Below are 22,564 nucleotides of genomic sequence, written 5' to 3' on the forward strand. Positions count from 1 at the left end.
TCTTACTGACTTTTTGGGCATCCATTGAAAAGAAACAGCCTACGGTGCCTAACAGTAATAATAGTGACAGCTCACGTTCATTAGGTTCTCATAAGCAGCAGGTCTATGCTAATGGCTTTAAGTAGATTAGTTAATGCTCACAATAGTCTTAATCAGTAGGTTCTGTTAATAACATCTGGTATCTGTATAGCAGCTGAGGCAGTTCAGGGTTGGAGACATAAGTAATTTTCCCAAGATCACAGAGCTAGCAAGAGGTAGAGCCAGGATTTGAACATAGTTAATGCTTCATTAATTTTTGATTGTTCACAGTGGGTTCACGGCAATGTCCTAGGAGCTGTGAGGAGTTAAACTGGAAACATTAGCTAGGTCTTGTCTTTAAGTTGTTTATAGTCCAAAGTCACAGAATGAACCAGTGTACCACCATCATGGTGTCCATGACGTGAGAGCAACTTTGTTTAGTGACAAAGTTAACTGGTTTATTAATTTCCACATAGTCATAAAAAGTATGAATTAGTATGATATAAACTTTAATAAATTTACAATTCTGTACTACAGTATTGGGAAGAGAACGGTTTGGAGTTAGGTCTTTGCATCTTTCTGCTTAATGGAAGTATAAATTAAGGAAATAGGAAGTGATGCATTTGTAAGGCATCATATGAATGTGGATTATTTTTTGAGGCATTAGCTCCTTGGTGGCTGTGAGCTTTTTTTTTTTTAAAGATTTTATTTATTTGCCAGAGAGAGAGAGAGAGAGAGAGAGTACAAGCAGGGGGAGCGGCAGGCAGAGAGAGAAGCAGGTTCCCCGCTGAGCAAGGAGCCTGATGTGGGACTCGATCCCAGGACTCTGGGATCATGACCTGAGCTGAAGGCAGCCACTTAACCAACTGAGCTACCCAGGTGCCCCTGGCTGTGAGCTTTTTAAGTTGTCATTTCAAATTTTGGTTCTTTAGCTGATTAAAAAAAAAGATAGAGAGAGTGTGCGCACGCACATGTGTGAACCGGGGGAGGGGAGAGGCAGAGGGAGAGAGAGAATCCTCAAGCAAACTCCCCACTCCGCACTGAGCCAGACACAGGGCTCGATCTCACGACCGTGAGATTATGACCTGAGCTGAAATCAAGAGTTGGGTGCTTAACCAACTGTGCCACCCAGGTGCCCCCTAGCTGATTTTTTAAACCGTTTACAGATTTGGAGAGTGGAGAATAGTAAGGCATATGGTTGTATTTGAGTTAAATGTTCAGTAATGTGCTGTGTAAATTGATAAATTAATATTAAAATTGCATCAAATTTGATGAGTTAATAGTTTTTCTTTAAAAGGAAGAAGCCAGGGGCGCCTTAAAAGGAAGAAGCCAGGGGCGCCTGGGTGGCTCAGTTGTTAAGCGTGTGCCTTCGGCTCGGGTCATGATCCCAGGGTCCTGGGATTGGGCCCTGCACTGGGCTCCCTGCTCAGTCGGAAGCCGGCTTCTTCCTCTCTCACTCCCCCTGCTTGTGTTCCCTCTTTTGCTGTCTCGCTTTCTGTCAAATAATAAAAATAAAATCTTTAAAAGGAAGAAGCCATTGAAATGCCAAAACTTCCTGATAGCATGTATTGATTACTTTTACACTCTGAAAGTTAGATGTTATGATGTTCTTGCCTGTAATATTAGCACATTTATGTTTAAAAATCGCATGTGGAGCTTGCATTTTATTTTGAAAAAATTATTGTGACATTATTTTGTTTAGCATCTTTTCTACATCGTGGTTTCTAGTTAATTTTACTTTGAAAAGGAATCCCTTAATGGTTTTCTTCAAAGAATAGTGCCACTTTGGAAGGAAAGCATGATGAGATCTCAGTGTGTTAGTTTACAAAGTAGGACAAATCTCTGCTGTATTGAATGTTTTCATCCTCACAACAAGACAAATATTTTACCAAGCATTTCACTTATCTTTTTATCATTTACCAGTGTCACTATGGTGCTGAATGTGGTAAGAATGAGTACTAAGAGCCACAAGTAGAATCTTATAAAACATAAAAACCATGAAGTTGGTTATATCTTTCTACCCCACCATTTGTGTTCAAAATGAATTCAGTAAATTTTAAATGGTAATGGCTAACTACTCACACATGCTTACTTTGAGTTATTTTTGTACGTAAATGCTGTATTAATAGTAGGCAACTTATGTTAGGAAAGTTTGAATCTGACCCATTTTAGTTGTGAGCTTCTTGAGGAGAGTATGTTTTACTCAACTTTGTAATCCCAGCTTCTAGCATAGTGCCTGGCATGCAGTAGGTGCTCAATATATGATGAATGATTGAATGAATGAATGAAATAAAATTAAAGGTGAAATATAGCAAAACTTTCCAGAGACAGTTTTCAAGAAAATTAAAGCATCTTGGAACTGATAGAAATAGTAGAGATTTCTAAATTAACTTGTATATAGTGTTAGAGAAATAAAATGATTTTTGATCACATAGCTAGTTAGTTGAACACAAGCCTCCTGACTTGTGGCTCTAGTGTTCATTTCAGCACACTTCCTGCCTTATGTAGTTAAAAGTTTTATGAAATAAATGGCATAGGAGGGGAGTGAATGATTGTGTCTATAATGACTGTGCTGAATTTTCAGAAAGGTCCTGGGAAACAAACCTACTGCAGAGATTATCTTTAGAATCCAGTAATTCTTACTTACCATGGAAATAACTGAAATTCCTAGATCAGGTTAAATTTGATTATTTTGTCTTTATCCCATAATTTAAAGATCACTAAGCACTTGTTAAGGAGTAGATGACAGTACTGAACATCTATAATTCATTAAAGCAGTCCATAAAAAGTTCCTAGAAATTAAAAATCTTGGTAAAAGGTGAAAGACAAAAACCTCACTTAAGGCTTAGACAGCTAAAACTATAGGTTAATCTCCAGTTTTTTATTGTTTTTACAGTGAAAATATTGTTGAAAAGTTTTAAATCTAATGAAAATTAGGAAAAGTGTACATGTACTTTTCATTGTATTTGTGGCTTTGTTGCTCACTTCTGTAAGTGATAGTGACAGTAACAAATGGTAGAACATTTTATGAAATATTTTGGGTAACTTTTTAAAAATAAGTGATTTTTTTACCCAGACTATATAATAATAGCTTTCATTCATTTAATACTTACTTTGTAACAGATGTTGCCCTTTATATGCATTATCTTATGTAGTCATATGGGTAATCCTTTGAGGCAGGTATTACTATTATCTTTGGCTCAGAGCTTTTAAATAATTTACTTAGTTTCACAGCTAAGTGGTAGAGATAGGATTCAAACCCAGGTTGGTATGGTTTTACAGCCTGAGTGCTTTATGAGTACTGTATTTTACTAGATTATGGACATGCCTTATTAAATCAGTCAAAAACACATTTGAGGACTTCCTGTGTGTATAACATTGTACCTGGTACTCTTGGAGCTACAAAAGTCATAAAAGATGTTGTCGGTTCTGGACCAGTTGAAGAAATAAATATACCTACGTCAAATAATTTGAATACAGCTTTAAATCATCATTACCTTAACTGAAGGCCAGAGCCTGAAGCTTTGAAAAATTTCTTTTTCCCAAGATGCGTATGAAACTACTTACCAGTAATGTTGATTTATGCTTTTTTGGTCCAGCCACTAAGCTTGGTTCTCCTAACAGTTTTCATGGGATGTGACATTACCAGCATACTATGGAAACGTTCAGTGGGCGATATTAGTCTGGAGAGTGAACCATAACTTTTTTATTACCATTTTTAGATTCTGTTGTTCAGATTGGTTTTCTCCCTCTGTATGCTTCCAACTGGTGATGTTTCCATCCACCATGAAGTCTGCTAAGACAAACTTTAACATTTGTGGGTAAGTAGGCCATTTTTGAGGTTTAAAAACTGGATTTGCAGCAGTTTGAAATTTTAATTGAAAATGGTCTTGTGGCCACTTCAGCACCAAACCCCTCCTTACTGACTTTTTTTTGGGATTTTCAGCATCTTCTCCCAAAGCATTTTGATTTTTTTCAATGTTTTGCTTGAGACGTGTTTTCTAAGTAGGCGTACATCATTTGTGAACAAATTGACTATATGTAGTAAATAAATGATTTTTATTAATATTCAGAAAGGGAGCAAATAGATACCTAACTGTGAAGAAGAAAGATGGATCAGAAACAGCTCATGCAATGATGACCTGTAATTTGACTCATAATTCAAAACATGCTGTTAGGAGCCTAATTCAAAGATTTCCTGTCACCAATAAAGAGCGTACTGAACTTCTGCCTAAAACAGAAAGAGGAAATGTGTTTGCAGTTGAAGCTGGTATGTATTTTCTGGGAAGCTTCCTTGTCTATCCTATTATTTGATGACTGTTCTTTTACCATTTTAAATTTATTAAAAAACTAAGATGCAATGAGATTTCTCAGTTTGAATCAAGAACTGAAAATTTTGGAACGAAATGCAGTGTTAAGGCACGTGATGAAGTTAGACAAGTCTTAAGTGTCGCTGTGATAGCTATCATTTATGGAGCACCTATTGTGTGCTAGGCAGTGTGCTAAACTCTTTATGTAGGGCCTCCTAACAACTCTCCCAAGGTAAGAATTTCCTCTATCTCAGGGGTGGTTAAACGGGCTCAGAGCAGTTAAATAACTTGTTCAAGGCTACTCAACCAGCCACTAAACCGCAGAGCTGGAATTTGACTCCAGGGTCTGGATTTTCCTGTATTACACTGCCAAGACATGCTAATGAGTGAGCTTTTGAATTGGGGCTTTAGCTTCTGGTAAGAGGACAGAGTCCTCAGTACACTAACTTGCCGAAGGGTAGATAAATAATATATTTAGGTTGTAAAATGAAGTTGTAATTTTATCATTTGGAAAAATAACTTCTTAGAAAATTATTATTTACCTAAAGTTTCAGATATGCATAATTTCCATTGTCTGTTGGAGTAGGTTTGCAGAGTGTAGAAAATACATGATCCTAGACAGCAAGGAATTTAAGTTCTAAAATGTTTTGATTTATGTGAAGAATATAAAACACATCATGTCTCTTTTTTATTCCTATCTGCTTATTAATTAAATGCAGATGCTAGCTAAAATTTTCAGTTAGGACCTTATATTTACACATATTATTCTATTGATCACATAATCTTACATATTTAGCTTTACACATACAGACAGAATATTATTCTTTTCACGATGTGTTTTCATATCGTACATAACAGACGTTATAATGCACATTGTTTCCCATTTTAGTTTTTTGTGTCGTTATTGATGGAAGCAAGCATGAAAACTCTAAGGATATCAGAATCCCATTTTATTTTCAGTGGTTATGGAGTGGTTGATTTTTGTTCATTTGTAAACATTGTGCACCAGAAATACTTTTAGAAATTTGCTTTTTGATTGATAACTGAAATTTGTAACTTGTTTTTAAAGGGTCTTAGGCGTAGGAGTACCACAGTGGTGCATTGCTTGCTAACTTCATGTAGACTGAGTAGAGAAGAAACACTCGAATGGAATTACATTGGAAATTACTTATCTTTGTTTTCCACACTTTTTCAACATTGTTGACCATAAATTGTTTTTGTTGTTGTTCCTTTATTCATTTTCAAAGAAAACTGGGAAATGAGCAAAACAAGCTGGGGACTCAACAATGGCATACCTCAGATTCCAGTGAAAAGAGGAGAATCTGAATTTGATTCTTTCAGGCAGTCTCTGCCCGTGTTTGAGAAACAAGAAGAAATTGTTAAAATAATTAAAGAAAATAAAGTAGTTTTGATTGTAGGAGAAACTGGATCTGGAAAGACTACGCAGGTTTGTTTCTTTGTTGTTTATGGAAGAAAAAATATTTTTTCCCACAGGATAGTTTTATATCAAATTTGTATTTTAACCCAAAATAACCCCCTTTTGGTTACTTCAGTGGTTATTTCAAAGATATTACTGGGAGTACATTTTGAGAATTTATAGAAAGGAAATGTTTTAAAGTACTTTTAAGCTAGCACATTGGGCCTTCATTTAAAGAGAAATGGGGATGTGATTGGGCATCATAAAGGAATATGGATGAGGCTAGTTCTTGTAACCTCCATGAGCCAGAGCCCTCATTTGTAAAATGGAGCTAATAATTGCTCCCATTTACGGTGAAGGTTAGAGATGTCTGTAACGTGCTGATCAGTGTTTTGTACGTAGCAGCTAAATTAACAGCAGTATTAATAATGTCGTGTTAATATAAAGTCGACTGTAGACATTGAGGCCTGCGCAGGTCCCAACCTGTCTGTGGTTTGGGGTTGCTATCCGTCTCATAAAGCAAAGTAGAGGGTTTGTCTTCTGGGAAGACAAAGTCGTCTTCTCCTCTGAGAAAGCCTCCTACATAGGTTGGCTTTGGTGTCTTCCGGGAATAGGGAGGCAGGGATTGAGGCCTCAGGAGTCTGGGTTTTCGGCTGAGGTAGAGAGAGAAGATAGTGCTTATAACCAGAAAGTCCAGAGTTGGGTGTAAGTAATTGCCTCCAGGACTCATTACTGTTAACCCAGCCTGGGCTTGGTGACAAGTGTAGAAGGAGAGTCCTTAATATTAAAATAATAATAATACAGTTTAAAAAAAATAAAGTTGACTATAGAATGGAATCAGTATGACAGGTTTGACTTGGATGTTTAGTATCAAAGTACTTCATTATGCAGTTTCCCTCCGGGTGACAGATTGGAAGTAAGTATGGCATAGTGATTTGACCTTTTTTATGTTCTTTACGTGTTCACATGTTAAAATAGTAAAATTACTTTGCTTTTGATAGAGATTCAGATAGAATAGTCAATATAATTTTACATCTTTTCTTTTATGGACACATAAATTTGCTTTTGACAATTGCTTAACATTTCCTATGGTCATATTGGTTGGTGTAATAAACCTAGTCCATAGGTAAGGCAAGGGAGTGGAGGCAAAGTTGACTTAGAGTTTACCACTTATTTACTTGAAGGACTTAACCATTTTTACAGAAGCATAACTATCCCTAAAACTTGAGCCTTTAAAACTAAATAATGAAAAACATGATGAAATTTTTATCTGAACACAATATATAAAATTTTTCTTCAGTGTGAGTCATTTCATGATTAATTGAAATTCCATGGAGTCATTCCAGAGAATCCGTTCAGTTGTTGATTGTTTTAGTATTAGAGTAAGTTTTACCAATAGGTTTTAATTGTACCGGTTCTAATTATATTGAACAGAGATTTTGAATGTTTGCTTTGGCAGCACATACACTGAACAGAGATTATGAAAGTTTTGACAAATATGTTTTCATTTAAATTATTTGAATATTCTTGCTAAATGATCTTTGTATATGGGCATTAAGTATGCTTATTTTCACAATTATGTATATCATTTAATAGGTATGAAGATACTTGAGAATTTAATTAGAAATGAATTATTTGCTTTTTGCTTTTCAAGAAGAAACTATTAATCTAATGGGTTTACACCTAAGAAATGATCGCATCTTATTTGAGGAGTTAAAGTAAAATTACTGATGTGTCTGTTTTATGAAATATAAATAGAATTTAAAGTTCATATCATTAGCCAGTTTCATCTTGCCTTTAGTAGCATTAGGAAGTTAATTGCCTTTTGCATTTCCATTCCATGTTCATTGTTCATGTTCATTATGTAAAATTCAAACATTATGGAAAATAGTACATAGAAAGTGAAAGATTTCTAATTCTCTTGCTACTCTCCATGCATTTTTTTCTTTCTTTCTTTTAAGATTTTATTTATTTGTCAGAGAGAGAGCACAAGCAGGGGCAGTGGCAGGCAGAGAAGCAGGCTCCCCACTGAGCAAGGAGCCTGATGCTGGGACTTGATCCCAGGATGCTGGGATCATGACCTGAGCAAAAGGCCGACACTCAACTGACTGAGCCACCCAGGTGTCCCTCTCCATGCATTTCTGTTAGAAACTTGGGAGCATGTATTTCTGTTTTGTTTTTTTTTTTTTAAAGATTTTATTTATTTATTTGACAGAGAGAGACACAGCGAGAGAGGGAACACAAGCAGCGGGAATGGGAGAGGGAGAGAGGGAACACAAGCAGCGGGAGTGGGAGAGGGAGAAGCAGGTTTCCCATGGAGCAGGGAGCCCGATGTGGGGCTCGATCCCAGGACCCTGGGATTATGACCTGAGCCAAAGGCAGACGCTTAACGACTGAGCCACCAGGCGCCCTGGAGAGAGAGAATCTTAAGCAGACTCTACCCCCAGGGCAGAGCCTGACATGGGTGTTCGATCTCATAACTCTGGATCATGACCTGGGTCGAAATCAAAATCAGGAGTTGGACGCTTAACCAACTGAGCCACCTAGGGGCTCTGTATATGAATTTATGTTTAATACTTTAGTTTCTCTTGTGAAAAAGATCTTTTAAAATTACATTTCCTAATTGATTGTTAGAAGTTACATGAAAGTTGTTGATTTTATGATTATTTTATGTTAGGACATGTCACAGAACTTTTTTTTTAGTTCCAGTAGTTTTTCCGTTGTGGTTGACTTGGACCTTCTGGGAGTACGATCATGTCATCTCATAGGACTTTAAAACTTTCATTTCAGATTCCTCAGTTCCTTTTAGATGATTGCTTTAAAAATGGTATCCCCTGCCGTATATTTTGTACCCAGCCAAGACGGTTAGCAGCAATTGCTGTGGCCGAAAGAGTTGCTGCAGAGAGAAGGGAAAGGATTGGTCAAACAATTGGATATCAGATCCGATTAGAAAGCAGGTAATGCCAGTTCTCCTGTAGCCTATCTTTGATCGTTCTTCAAAAAGACTAATGTTTCTATTTCACTAAATACAGAGGATATGTTGGTTGAAAAATTAGATGATCATTTTGCTTCAAGTAAGTCTTTGGTAAGATGTTGAGGTCATGACTGAACTTAGTAAGGTTTTGAACACATAGCTCAAGAAAGAGTTGGGCCGTAGATACAAAGCCTGTTTCATAGTTTTATGATCAAATACAAGTTATTTCACCTCTTTGAACCTCGGTTTTCTCATCCATAAAATGGGCCAGTAAAAGCAGCTAGAGCCCAGGTTTGATTTGAAGTTTATAGTAAACAATAAATGATAGTAACAGAATTGATTATTAGAAGTGGTACTAGTAGTACCTTCTTGATAAGTGGTACTGTTTCTTTGTTCTCAGTAGTTTGGATATAGTAATTCAGAAAGCTGCTCACTTATGATACGCTTTTCTCCCCTGAGCAAAAAGTATTAAAGGTCTTTAAAAAAAAATCAATTTATGGTTCCTTAACAAAATAATCAATCATTTAGTAATAAAATCAATTATTTAGTAATAAAAATTTTGTAAGATTTTCAGGTATGAAATACATATTTCCAATAACTTGGGTCATAAAGCATGCATACCAGTTTACCATTATATTAGTAACCTTAAGTAACCTTTATTAAAGTACATACAAGACTAACGTTTAATGTGATCATGTTTTCAATACATATGAGAGTTGTAATTGCACGCTTTATTTTTATTTTTTCAAAAAGGGTTTCTCCAAAGACACTTCTGACATTTTGCACTAATGGGATATTGCTTCGTACATTGATGGCAGGAGATAGTACATTGTCAACTGTGACACATGTTATTGTGGTAAGAATATTGCTGAGTTTGCCATATACAACTCAGATTGCTTTAAGCTTTGAATATGCAATGACATTTTTAGGATAGGGTACGCATGAGAACCAATTTTTTTGAACAGCTATTATAATCAAGTTACTTTTTATTGCCTATAATTGTTAGATGTAAATACTTGTATTAAGTAGAGATATTCTTACTGTCAGGTTTTATGAGGGCAAATAAAGTAAGTAGGTAAGTTTTTTCTTTTTTTTTTAAGATTTTATTTATTTATTTGAGAGAGAGAGAGAGAATGAGAGAGAGAACACGAGAAGGGGGAGGGTCAGAGGGAGAAGCAGACTCCCTGCTGAGCAGGGAGCCCGATGTGGGGCTCGATCCTGGGACTCCAGGATCATGACCTGAACCGAAGGCAGTCGCTTAACCAACTGAGCCACCCAGGTGCCCCTAGGTAAGTTTTTTCAAAAGTGCTTTGTATATGGGAAAATGATACACGTGCTTAGCATTCTCCAGAATGGTGAAAGTTTTTTTTTCTCTGTGCTTAGTCATCTGACTCCTCCTTTAGCTAATATGTATTTCCCAGTCTTAGGGGTATACTTGTAGTCATTTAACTTCATAGTTAAGCTGCTAAATTAAGTAGCTGCTGAAATAGATGAATTACCACCTTATTAAAAAATTCTAGGTTTTAATCGAGTTTGTGTCAGAAAAACATTAGATTAAGTTGTATAAGTTTGCAATAAGCAGTTTTTGGAAACTTATTAGTTCTGTGCATTCAAACCAAAGGGTGCACCTGTGCCCGATGCTAACGGAAGCATATTTAAATATATTTTGTATGTATTAAAAGTACATCAAATTAGACTCCAGTAATTCAGAATTTGTTGTAGTTTGTGTATTTTTTATATCGTCTGAGAGGCAGTGCTATGTTACCCACAGTGGTTGTTGATGTCTGATTATTTCTGAATTGTCCATAATACAAAATTTTCATGAGTACTGATTGGCCTTATTCACATTTAATTTGAATTAGTTTAAAACCTAGCAGCTCCATAATTCTAAAGACTTTGTCGTCCATAATGTTTTAACTATTCCATGGTTTTATTTTTGTTTTCTGCAGGATGAAGTACACGAAAGGGATCGATTTAGTGATTTTTTACTTACGAAGTTAAGAGATCTTTTGCAAAAGCACCCAACTTTGAAACTTATTCTTTCTAGTGCCGCCTTGGATGTAAATCTTTTTATAAGATATTTTGGAAGTTGTCCAGTGATATATAGTAAGTTAAATGATCAAATTTCTTCTAGGATTTTTATGAAAGTATACTTTTCGGCATGATTATATTTATTGTAATAGGAGTTGGGAATGGTCTGAAGTAGAGAGCATCCATTTCTCTTTTGTCTGAGGTATGCGTCAAAAACTCTAGATTTTCATCTACTCCTTTTCCATCCACACTCTTTGGGACTGTGTTGGGAGGGCAGTTCTCCAGTCTTAAAAGGAAATGTGCTTTATTTTGGTCCCTTATCCTTTAATTCTGTCCTCCGGTTTCCCCTTTGTTGCTAGACTTCTTGAAAGAGTAGTCTACACTTGCATGTTTAGTTCCTGTGTACTTCTACACAGCCTGCCACTTCACTTTTCTCTTGTCCTTTAATCCAAACTGGTTTTAACACCAATCTTTTAAAATAATTATTGAATTCCTCTTTAAAAATTGAAAAAGTTGTATGTGTTCACCTCAGTGATATAGTACAAATATATATAAGAGAGAGGTTCAGAATCACCGCATCCTCCTTCCAGCTTATGTCCCACTTTCCTGAGATTACTCGAGGTTAAAGCCACCTGTGTATCCTTTCTCATGTTGTCCAGGCTCATACAACATATGCAAATAGATCCATATACTTGAGATGTACAGAAATTAGTTTTAGAGAAATGAGCACATGCCTTATACATTAGTTTGCAATTTGCTTTATTCATAGGACAGTACATCATGAAAAGTCCTCCAGTGTAGTAGCTGTAGATATAGTTCATTATTTTTTTTGATGTAGTTCATTGTTTGAAGCAGCTCTTGTAATATTTCATAATACGCATGTACTATGATTTATTTAACCATTTATCTTTGGACACTCAGATTGGTTCTAGACTCTCCTGTTCCCCCACCATAAACAGTGTTGTAACAAACATCCTTGTGCATATATCCTTATATACTGGTGCTCTTATTTCTAGGGAGAGATTCCTGAAACTAACATTGTTGAGTAAAAAGAATGTATCTGTTCTTAATTTTAACAGATTTTGCCACTGTACTTTTTCAGAGAGCTGAAATGATTTATATGTATTTCTGTAGTGCATGGGGCTGTTCATTTGTGCATTCTTACCAGTATTGTTTTGATACTGATTTAATTGCAAAGCCTACTATTTAAATTTTGCACAAAGATCTTAAGTTTTCTGTATTTCTCATGGTTGGGCACCCCCCCCCCCGCCTTTTTGTGTGTGAAATGCTCACATCTCAATTTATTTGACAACACTACTTATAAGCAGCTCATCTCTAATATGTCCCAAGCTAAATGTTTAATCTCTTCTACAAAATCTACTTCCCATTTGTTGCCCATTTTAGTTACTCCTACCATCAACCTAGTCACCTAAGGCGCAAACCTGTCTGTCTTCTCATAATATTCTTGGATGATAAGACACATAAAATGTAAATGTCTGCTAACTGGAAGCTCGTTTTGGCACCTCACGTTTGACATGTCTGACACCAAACCCCAACTCCAACCGGCCAACCTGTGGCTTTCAGCTTTCCTTGTTACCTCAGAGAATGACATCGTCATCTACCCAGTTTTGTGAGCCAGACATCCAAGAAACATGGTTGACGCTTCTTATCATTCCTCCACATCCAATTTAGTGCTGAGTTCTGTGAATTTTACTTCCTGACTATCTCTAGAGTCTGTCTTTTTTCATTTTTATCATCACCAGTTTCATTCAAATGTTGTTCTCTTTCATGTGAATTAGTGGAATGATAATCCAGTCGGTTCCATCCCTTCTGCTCTGTTTTAAATCTGTGCTGTCCATTGCAGCCAGAGTGGTCTTTTCTGACATGGAATTCCAAGGATGTTGAATACTCTCTTGAGCTTAAGACTTTGGATAACCTTCATCTCAGGATGAAGACCTAGATCCTTAATAAGACTTGCCTCATCTCGAACTGCAGTCCCTTCTTTACTCCCTGTCTCCTGCCATATTCCGACTAGCTTGGCCGTTTAATTTCTTGAAAATATCATACTCTTTCCCAACATAGGATGTTTGCATGTGCTTTTGTTTTCTTCATTGTACACTTTTTTCTCTCCTATTAGTTTAGTATTTTGTTTACCCCTTCTCTTGGTCTTCATCTTCTCTAAGAGGATGATTTTCTTAACTCATTCAGATCCCCCATTATGTCATGGTATCTTGTACTTCTCTCTAAGAGGACTTATTACAACTCTGTTTTTACATTTATATTCTGGATTATTGGATTATTGTTTGTCTCCCTTGCTGGTACGTAAGCTTCAGGAGATAAGGAGACAGCTGTGCTTCTTAGGATTTGTATTTCTGGTGCCTAGCATGATGGCAAACACATGATAAGTAGGTCATACACCCTAGAAGAAATAAGCAAATGAATAGTTCTGTAACATAAAAATCAGAATTATGTTTACAGTATCATGAGGATCACTTGCCCTGTGGAATTGCTTCTGGATTTTATACTCAGGTTCATTAACTCAGTATTCTCATGTTTTTATGTATATTATCTGTAAGATGCAAATCGACTCTTTAAAGTATTCCTGTTATTTAGTACAGGGAAGACCATTTGAAGTAAAAGAAATGTTTCTGGAAGACATCTTAAGAACTACTGGATACACAAACAAAGAAATGCTAAAGTACAAAAAGGAAAAACAACGAGGTAAGCTTTTTATCAAATAATAAAGTACTATTGATACTGGGTTTTTAGAGTATTATACTGTGGAGGTACAAGGACACTTGAAAGTTTTTTCCTTTGTATATAATTGTATAATATTATATTAGAATTCTGTCCCAAGTGTACTACTTACATTGTGGTTTATGCCCATAAATTATAATCTGTAGAGAGGAATTGAAGGTGGATGCCAGGGTTGAGGGGAAGTGTGTCCGTATCCAGAGATGCAACCAGTGTTGTAAGGAGACAGAAGACTATGCTGCCTCATCTGTGGTAGGCCGCGTATGGTAAGAGTGCAGTATGCCACAGCAGAGCTCATGGGACAGGTGTGGGGAGTGGACGGAAGGATTGAAAAGAGTAGCATGTGAGTGCTAACAAGCTCATCTTTGATACAAATGTCAAGTCTTTAAATCTTGATTTTTTTTTTTTTTTTTTTTGAGAGAGTGAGCCTGAGTGCAGGGGTAGGGGATGCAGAGGGGTAGAAGGAGAGGGAGAGAGAGAATTCCAAGCAGGCTCCATGTTCATCACAGAGCCTGATGCGGGGATCGATCTTGCGACCCTGAGGTCATGATCTGAGCCCAAATCAAGAGTTGGACGCTTAACCCACTGAGCCACCCAGGCACCCCTCAAATCTTGATTTTGTTATAAGTTGCATCTGTACTTAGAATTTAGCATTATTTGCCCATTAATACATCTCTTATCATGACTTACACTATCTCTCAGCTTTTGAGTTGGGGGAGATTCTTTTTTGCTGACTTTTAACTACATTATTCATGATAGAAGATTTGGCTTCAAGCTTTGATTCCTTTCTTTAGTCTGTATGACCTTGGACCGGTCTCTTAAGTTCTTTGGATTCTCCACCTGAAGAAAAGCAATTAGCAGTGCCTATTTCACAGTGCAGTGCTGAAGCACTAGTATGCAGATTGTAAAACTCTATCTCTAAACTTTTGAAGGTGACAATGGTGTATAATTTTTATCTCAAGCAACTGGCCAGGTGGTAGAAGTTCGGTAAATCGTTTTCTACACAGTGCTATATGAATATTAGTCACTAATTTAAGCAATATTTAGTGTATGGCTAAAATACTGTTCTTTGAATTTGGACTTAGAAGTAAACTTCTCACTAATAACACGGACTAGATGATGTTTTTAAGCAGTTTCATGTGTCCTTAAGGTTCAGCATAACACATTTTACTAAATATTTCTTGTTAATGTATTTTGAAAAAACAACTTCAAAATTAGGCCAACTTTTAAGTATTTTCAAACTCACTTAATTTTTTTGTTTAAAGATTTTATTTATTTATTTGACACAGGGAGAGAGCGGGAGAAGCAGACTCTCCACTGAGCAGGGAGCCCAATGCGGGGCTCGATCCCAGGACTCTGGGATCATGACCTGAGCTGAAGGCAGACGCCTAACGACTGAGCCACCCAGGCGCCCCCAAGCTCACTTAATTTTTTTAAACAAAGGAATATATTCCCCAAAATGAAGCATTTATTTGCTTATTCTTTCTTTTGTTAATAATTTAGAAGAGAAACAGCAAACCACCCTTACAGAATGGTATTCAGCTCAAGAGAATACTTTCAAGCCTGAGTCTCAGAGGCAGAGAACTGTTCCCAATGTGACTGAAGAGTATGATTTATTGGATGACGGTGGTGATGCTGTCTTCAGCCAGTTGGTAAGACGTTGTTGGTTTCACACCAATATTTTGAGTGAAAATCGTGCAGTTTAAAGAACATCTTAGGAGATTATAATTGTTACTGCATTATTACAGTGTAATTCTCTTAGTTTATCTTAGGCTACGACCTATTTTTTCAGAACAACTTTCTAATGTACTTTTTTTTGGCAAATAATGCAGCGTCTCTTATTATTTTATTCTCAGTTTAAATTATTTCAATAAAATAAATTTTTGGAAGAAAATAGTTATAGATATTATATATATACATTGTCAGTCTGATATTTTATCATCTCAAAAGTTTAAGAACCTGTGAGCTAAACAATGTAAGATAAGCTCAGTTAAGAGAAAATTGAGAACAGATTGTTGATATTAGAGCACATAATCCACCAGCCAGCTGTGTGACTTTATAAAATCACTTACACACTGTAGACCTCAGTCTCTTCTCTGCTCCTTTTCTTTTTTCTATTTTGCTACAGAATCTTTTACAAATGAAATATTTCACAGAAGCCCAGCGTGCTCACCCTCAGTGTCCACCCCCATCCCTCGGTGGGGCCTCGGCTACCTTGGGTTTCATGGAATCTGTTTGAAAACTGGAACTAGCTGGTTTCCTAGGTGTCTTCTGGTCTTCCATTCTGGTTTAGAATTCTTTAAAAGGCATTGGTGATTAGTGTGATGCAAAATATTGCTGGGCTTGTATACTTTTTAGAAAATTTTTAACTGTTTTGAACATGAGAAGGTACATATGCAGTCACCTAAGCAGATATGTTTTAAGTTCTAATGCATCCAAATGAACATGTTTCTAAAAATGCTTTTTTTTAAAGATTTTATTTATTTATTCATTTGAGAGAGTGAGAATGAGAGAGAGAGAGAGCACATGAGAGTGGGGAGGGTCAGAGGGAGAAGCAGACTCCCCGCTGAGCAGGGAGCCCGATGCGGGACTCGATCCTGGGACCCCAGGATCATGACCTGAGCTGAAGGCAGTCGCTCAACCAACTGAGCCACCCAGGTGCCCTCTAAAAAGGCTTTTGAAGAATGTTTAAAAGTTGTTAGGTAGTATGGGGAACATCCTTTTGGTTCAGTGAACAGCATTTTGACCATTAAATTAGTGTTTCCTAAGCCTGGCTGTGCATGATCATTACCTCAGGAACTTTTAAAACCCTTCTATTATAGAATCTGGCCTCCATCAGCAGAGGTTCTAACGAACATGCTCTGGGGTGGGACCTGGCATCAGTGTTGAAAAACATTAGGGGGTGGTCCCTCTGATGTGCAGCTGGGAGGGAGAATCACTGGGGTACAGGTGTATTTCACAGTGTTCTGCCAGAAGCACATTTAGTTAATATTTTGACTGAATCATCCTCCTTTGTTTACAAACTCATTCTCAGATAAGAGATAAATGTAAGAACAAGATGCCGTATTGTAAGTGGAATGTTTGTGAGATGAGAAACTTTTATGTCAAAGCCAACGCTGTAATATATGGTTAGTAGTCCTTGTGGCCATTGTGGTCATCTCGCATTCTTTGCATATAAAGGTTAAGCTGTTGGGTAATTTATAATTTTTGCTTTTTTTTTTTTTTAAAGACAGAAAAAGATGTGAATTGCCTTGAACCATGGTTAATAAAAGAAATGGATGCTTGTCTCTCTGACATATGGCTACATAAGGATGTTGATGCCTTTGCTCAGGTCTTTCACCTTATTTTAACTGAAAATGTTAGTGGTACGTGTAATTTCTTAAAACATATTTTTATTACTCTTATGGTTATTTCTGGTGGAAGTGTAGTTTAATTCAAAGTGTATGTACTACATTTGTTCATTACCAGTAATTTGTTCTTTTGGAGTACTTATTTCACATGGACAAATCAGGATCTTATCAGCATACTAGAACAAATAAATACTGTATTAAATCAGGGATTCTTTTTTTTTTTTTTAAGTAAGTTCTTCACCCAACGTGGGGCTTTAACTCATGACCCCGAGATCAAGAGTCCCATGCTCTACCGACTGGAGTCAGTCAGGTGCCCCTAAATCTTGTGATTCTTAATCAAGTTGTCTCCAGAAAGGTTGTACGGGCTCTGTGAATATATGACAGTTATGTGCAAAAGTATATTTATGTATGTGTATTGTGTATATAAACATACTCCCTTCCCTCCCAAGGGAATATCTTGGATTTTTAAAGAAATTTGCGGTTTCAAAAACGGTAGGAAGAGGAAGGTTAATAACTTTGCTCTAGATTTTGTATTTAGTAAATGGAGGATTTCAGCATACCTTTAGTTATATGAGCTCAAATACTAATTCACATGGATATGCTTTATGTCATGTGATGTGTTTTCACTAATGACCTATCCTGATTTTATAAGTTGATTATAGTGGATATTGGTAACCAGAGGTCAGTTTCAGAGCCCTGAGGGCTTCTAGGCAAAAGACAGAATGAAAAACCATAGAAGGTCAGTACTGAAAAGGATTTAGATGTCAAGTAATTTATCCCCTCGGGGCGCCTGGGTGGCTCAGTCATTAAGCGTCTGCCTTTGGCTCAGGTCATGATCCTAGGGTCCTGGGATCGAGCCCCGCATCGGGCTCCCTGCTCCGCGGGAGGCCTGCTTCTTCTTCTCCCACTGCCCCTGCTTGTGTTCCCTCTCTCGCTGTGTCTCTCTCTATCAAATAAATAAATAAAATCTTTTAAAAAAAAAAAAAGTAATTTATCCCCTCACTTCAACTTCTCAGCGCTGTTATTATTGTTATAATTATTGATTATTCCTTTCTTGAAACATTTTCTTCAGTTAACCTCTCAGATTCCATGCTTGCTTTATTTTCTTCTTTCTCGTCTCCCTTGCTGGAACTTCTTGGTTTCTTCAGCAGAATTTTCCCTGACTTCTTTTTTTTTTTTTTTAAGATTTTATTTATTTGAGAGAGACAGAGCACATGAGGGGGGGAGGGTCAGAGGGAGAAACAGACTCCCTGCTGAGCAGGGAGCCCAATCCCTGACTTCTTAAATATGGAATGGCCCAGGCCTCAATCCTTTGGTGTTGCTTCTGTTTACACTTTACTTCTAATGTGGATCTCATCTAGTCATCGTTTTAAATATTTATTTAAAATGACTCTTAATTTTACTGTTTCAGTCCTGACCTCCCCCCTGACTTGAGTACACCTGATCACTTGACATCTCCCCTTGGGTGTCTATTAGGAGACTAAAACTAGATACGCCCCAGACAACTTTTGGTTCCCTTCTCACTTCTTTCCTGACCTGCCTTTTCCTTAGTGTTTCCTAAGTGATCGTAATCAGTTGTGGAATTCTTTAAAAATTCATGTGCCTGACCATCCCAGACGTTTTGAAACTGAATTTTCACCTAGTTGCTGTGGCAACAAAACATAAAGTAAGTCATTTTTTTAGAAAAGATTTTATTTATTTAATTTGAGAGAGCGCGCATGAGTGGTGGCGGGGAGGGGTGGAGCGGGGAGAAGCAGACTCCCCACTGAGCAGGGAGCCCCATGCGGGACTCGATCTCAGGACCCTGAGATCATGACCTGAGTTGAAGGCAGATGCTTAACCGACTGAGCCACCCAGGCGCCCCATAAAGTCATTCTTGACTTTGTTTTCATACTCCACATTTCCATTTGCAAGTCCTGATAGTTTTACCCTCTTTTTTTTTTTTTTAAAGATTTTTATTTATTTATTTGACAGAGAGAGACACAGCGAGAGAGGGAACACAAGCAGGGACTGGTAGTTTTACCTTCTAATTAAATCCTGAATCTGACCCCATTTTACTTCCCCTACTGCTGCCATTCTAGTCCAAGCCAACATTTCTCTCCGGGGACAATTTCAGTAGCCTGTGAATTGCTTTTATTCTTATGTCATTGTAGTCTGTTCTCCAGAGAACAATCAGACTGATCCTTTCAAAAAAACCTGGATCATGCTCCTTCCCAGCTTTCCACTTGCCCGTGGCTTTCAGTTACACTTTGTTTTTTTTTTTATAAAGATTTTATTTATTTATTTGAGAGAGAGAGCATGAGAGCACGAGAGGGAAGAGGGTCAGAGGGAGAAGCAGACTCCCTGCCGAGCAGGGAGCCCGATGTGGGACTCGATCCCGGGACTCCAGGATCATGACCTGAGCCAAAGGCAGTTGCTTAACCCAACTGAGCCACCCAGGCACCCTTCAGTTACACTTTGAATAAAAATCAGAGTTTTTTCCCTGATTGGGTCTCTGACTGCCTTTTTTTTAAACTTATTGTTTTTAAATTTTATTTATTTTATTATGTTAGTCACCATACAGTACATCATTAGTTCTTGATGTAGTGTTCCATGATTCATTGTTTGCGTATAACACCCAGTGCTCCATGCAGTATGTGCCCTCCTTAATTAATACCCATCGCTGGGTCTGACTGCCTTTTTGATATCATTTTGTACGACTCTGGACCTTTTGCCCCTGTTACCTCCTTGCCCTTCATGTATCAGCACATTCCGACCTGGGGGTCTTCGCTTTGGTTGTTTCCTGTGCCTGGAATGCCGTCCCTGCAGATGATCGTATGGCCCAACGTCTACTTCATGTAGGTCTCTGCCTGGATCTTGCCTTCTCAGAGAGGCCTCTTTGGGGTCATTTTACTGAGAAATTGTGCCCTTCTCTCACTCCCCGTACCCCGCCATATTATTCACTATTGTACTTTCATCACCTGACAGCATGTATTTTTTAATTTTGTTTTACTCTCTGTCTCATTTACTAGAATGTAAACAGCATGAGGGTGGAAACCTCGTTTGTTTTACTCATCTCTTAGACCCAGAGGTTTTGTAGTCCGTGCCCAATAAATATTTGTTGAAAAATGATACAACTTATAAGCATCCTACCAAATGATCATCTGTTTGAACATGTTTAGTGATAGGAGGCTCACTTCCTTTCTTCAGGACTTTTTTTTCAAATTTGGTTTCTTTTAATTGCTAATTTTTTTATATGTTGTAGAGTGAAGTGACATCTACCTATATAGCTTCTCCCCTCTTCTGTCTTTGGGGTGACAATGGGGAGATTTAGTACTGTTTATACCTGACAGATCTTCTGGTACGAAGATAGTTATTCTTTCTGCCTCTTTTTTTTGGGCTGACGAGACCTGACTTCAGGGGTTTGTCTTTAACATGAGATGCTGTTTAGTCTTCTCCTGCCCTTGTTTGCCTTCTTTGGTTATGTGGAATTTGTCCCTTTTAAAAAGCATGCTGTCCAGTCCTGAGTATTAATCTTAGTGACTAGCTTCAGGTAGAGTGGGTCAATCAGCCTAAAAAACTCCACTCTTTTATCTACAGTAATTCAACCTGTGGTCAGTATAGCTCTTTGCCACTACCTTGTCTTACTGATTCATGCTGTCTTGGAAACTTCTATTTCTTTTTTCTTTTTTTTTTTTTTTTTAATGAATCCCTCCTATCATATACTTATTCTGATTTTTTTTTTTTGAGTTTAAGACATTCTATTTATTCCTTTTAAATCTCATGATTAGATTTGGCCCATTGCTTTTGCTTCACAACTTTTTTTTTCCCCAGTTCTAATTGTTACCTAATATATTAATAAACTTTCTCAGTTTATGAACTCAAGAGGCCTGGGTCACTGACCAAGTGTTGTGTATGCTTTAGGTCAGCATTTGGGTTTGGTTGTTCAGGTGCATGCATCTAGTAATCCAACAAACCACTTAAGGGAATGAAGATCTTTTGGCCTTTCTTGTTCTTTTTTTTTGTCTTAAGATTTTATTTATTTATTTGACACAGAGAGAGTGCGCAAATAGGCAGAGCAGCAGGCAGAGGGAGAAGTAGGCTCCCCACTGAGCAGAGAGCCCAATGTGGGACTCGATCCCAGAACTCTGGGACCGTGACCTGAGCTGAAGGCAGGCGCCAAACCAACTGAGCCATCCAGGCACCCCATGGCCTTTCTTGTTCTTTGTAAATGTATTTTGGTTCCTATTGCTCTATTTTTTTTCAGGTTATTGGTTATTAAAAAACAATCTATCTGTATTTCGAAAAGTAATTTTTTGTATTTGGAAATGTGGACATTTGTTCATCTCCAGTTTTCTGGCAGTCTTTTTTTTTCCTCCCACAGAAAAAAGCTTAGCAATCTTAACTGAAAGTTAGGAAAATTTGAACTCTGAAGCATGTTGCTTTAAAATATTTATGAAGCATTAATATATTATTCTTGACCTTCTTCCTAGATATTTCTTTAGTGTATACTTTGATGTCATCATCCTATGGATCCAGGTTCCTCATCTTTTTTTTTTCTTTTAAAGATTTTATTTTTAAGTAATTTCTATACCCAGCGTGGGGCTCGAACTCTCAACCCTGAGATCAGGAATCACATGCTCCACTGACTGAGCCAGACAGGTGCCCCTGGGTCCCTCATCTTTATAAAAGTTTCACTAGACATTTTCTAGAGTGCAGTATTCCAATGTCATAAGCTATCTGAAGTAAACAAAAATTTTTTTTATTTATTTTTTATTTGTATTGTTATGTTAATCACCATACATTACATCATTAGTTTTTGATGTAGTGTTCCATGATTCATTGTTTGTGCATAACACCCAGTGCTTCACACACAATGTGCCCTCTTTAATACCCATCACCAGGCTAACCCATCCCCCCACCCCCCTCCCCTCTAGAACCCTCAGTTTATTTTTCAGAGTCCATCGTCTCTCATGGTTCGTGTCCCCCTCTGACGGAAGTAAACAAAAATGTTAATAGCTCTTTGAACAGTTATTGACTTCCCATCTTTTTATTTCCCTTCTAAAATCTCAACCCTTAATTGGCACCAGAGTTGAAAATACTTCATGTAATCCAGGAAACCTTCTGCTTCGTAGGTTTCTTTCTTTTTTTTTTTTTTAAGATTTTATTTATTTGACAAAGAGAGACACAGTGAGAGAGGGAACACAAGCAGGAGGAGTGGGAGAAGGAGAAGCAGACTCCCTGCTGAGCAGGGAGCCCGTTGTGGGACTCGATCCCAGGACCCTGGGATAATGACCTGAGCCGAAGGCAGCTTAACGGCTGAGCCACCCAGGCGCCCCTGTAGGTTTCTTTTTAATGCTATCAATTTCTCCATGGAATCCAGTGGAAGCAGCTAGTAATTAGTGAGACAGGCATTCTTTGTCATGCTTACTGTCCTAATCATCTATTGCTGCATGACAAATGATTTCCAACCTTAGCAACCTAAAACATTTATTATCTCACATTGTTTCTGAGACTCAAGAATCTGAGAGTGGTTCTGGCTTCTAGTGACTGATAAAGTAGTAGTGAAGCTGTTGTCCGGGCCTTTGGTCATCTGAAGGTTCACTGGGAGCTGGAGGATCTACTTCCAAGAGGCTCACTCATGTGGCTATTGGCAAGAGGCCTCAGGTCGTTTCCTCTTTTGGCAGAAGGCCTCAGTTCTTGCCATTTAGACCCCTTCATAGGGCTGGCT

At 37.6% G+C, this 22,564-nt stretch overlaps 1 protein-coding gene across 1 annotated transcript in view; it reads left to right on the plus strand.

Moving 5' to 3' along the window:
- Window positions 1-22,564, plus strand: part of YTHDC2 (YTH N6-methyladenosine RNA binding protein C2) — an 84,047-nt gene that overhangs the window by 5,898 nt on the left and 55,585 nt on the right. The window contains exons 3-10 of the mRNA XM_028093023.2: window positions 4,092-4,288; window positions 5,576-5,775; window positions 8,536-8,702; window positions 9,473-9,575; window positions 10,669-10,825; window positions 13,364-13,471; window positions 15,008-15,156; window positions 16,734-16,869. Of these exons, the coding sequence (XP_027948824.1) occupies window positions 4,092-4,288; window positions 5,576-5,775; window positions 8,536-8,702; window positions 9,473-9,575; window positions 10,669-10,825; window positions 13,364-13,471; window positions 15,008-15,156; window positions 16,734-16,869 (1,217 nt within the window). The remainder of the gene's footprint in view (window positions 1-4,091; window positions 4,289-5,575; window positions 5,776-8,535; window positions 8,703-9,472; window positions 9,576-10,668; window positions 10,826-13,363; window positions 13,472-15,007; window positions 15,157-16,733; window positions 16,870-22,564) is intronic.

The sequence above is a fragment of the Eumetopias jubatus genome, unplaced genomic scaffold (genome assembly GCF_037043125.1).
Source record: "Eumetopias jubatus isolate StellerSeaLion01/CBP00866 unplaced genomic scaffold, mEumJub1_p1.0 scaffold_5, whole genome shotgun sequence".
NCBI classification, from domain to species: Eukaryota; Metazoa; Chordata; class Mammalia; order Carnivora; family Otariidae; genus Eumetopias; species Eumetopias jubatus.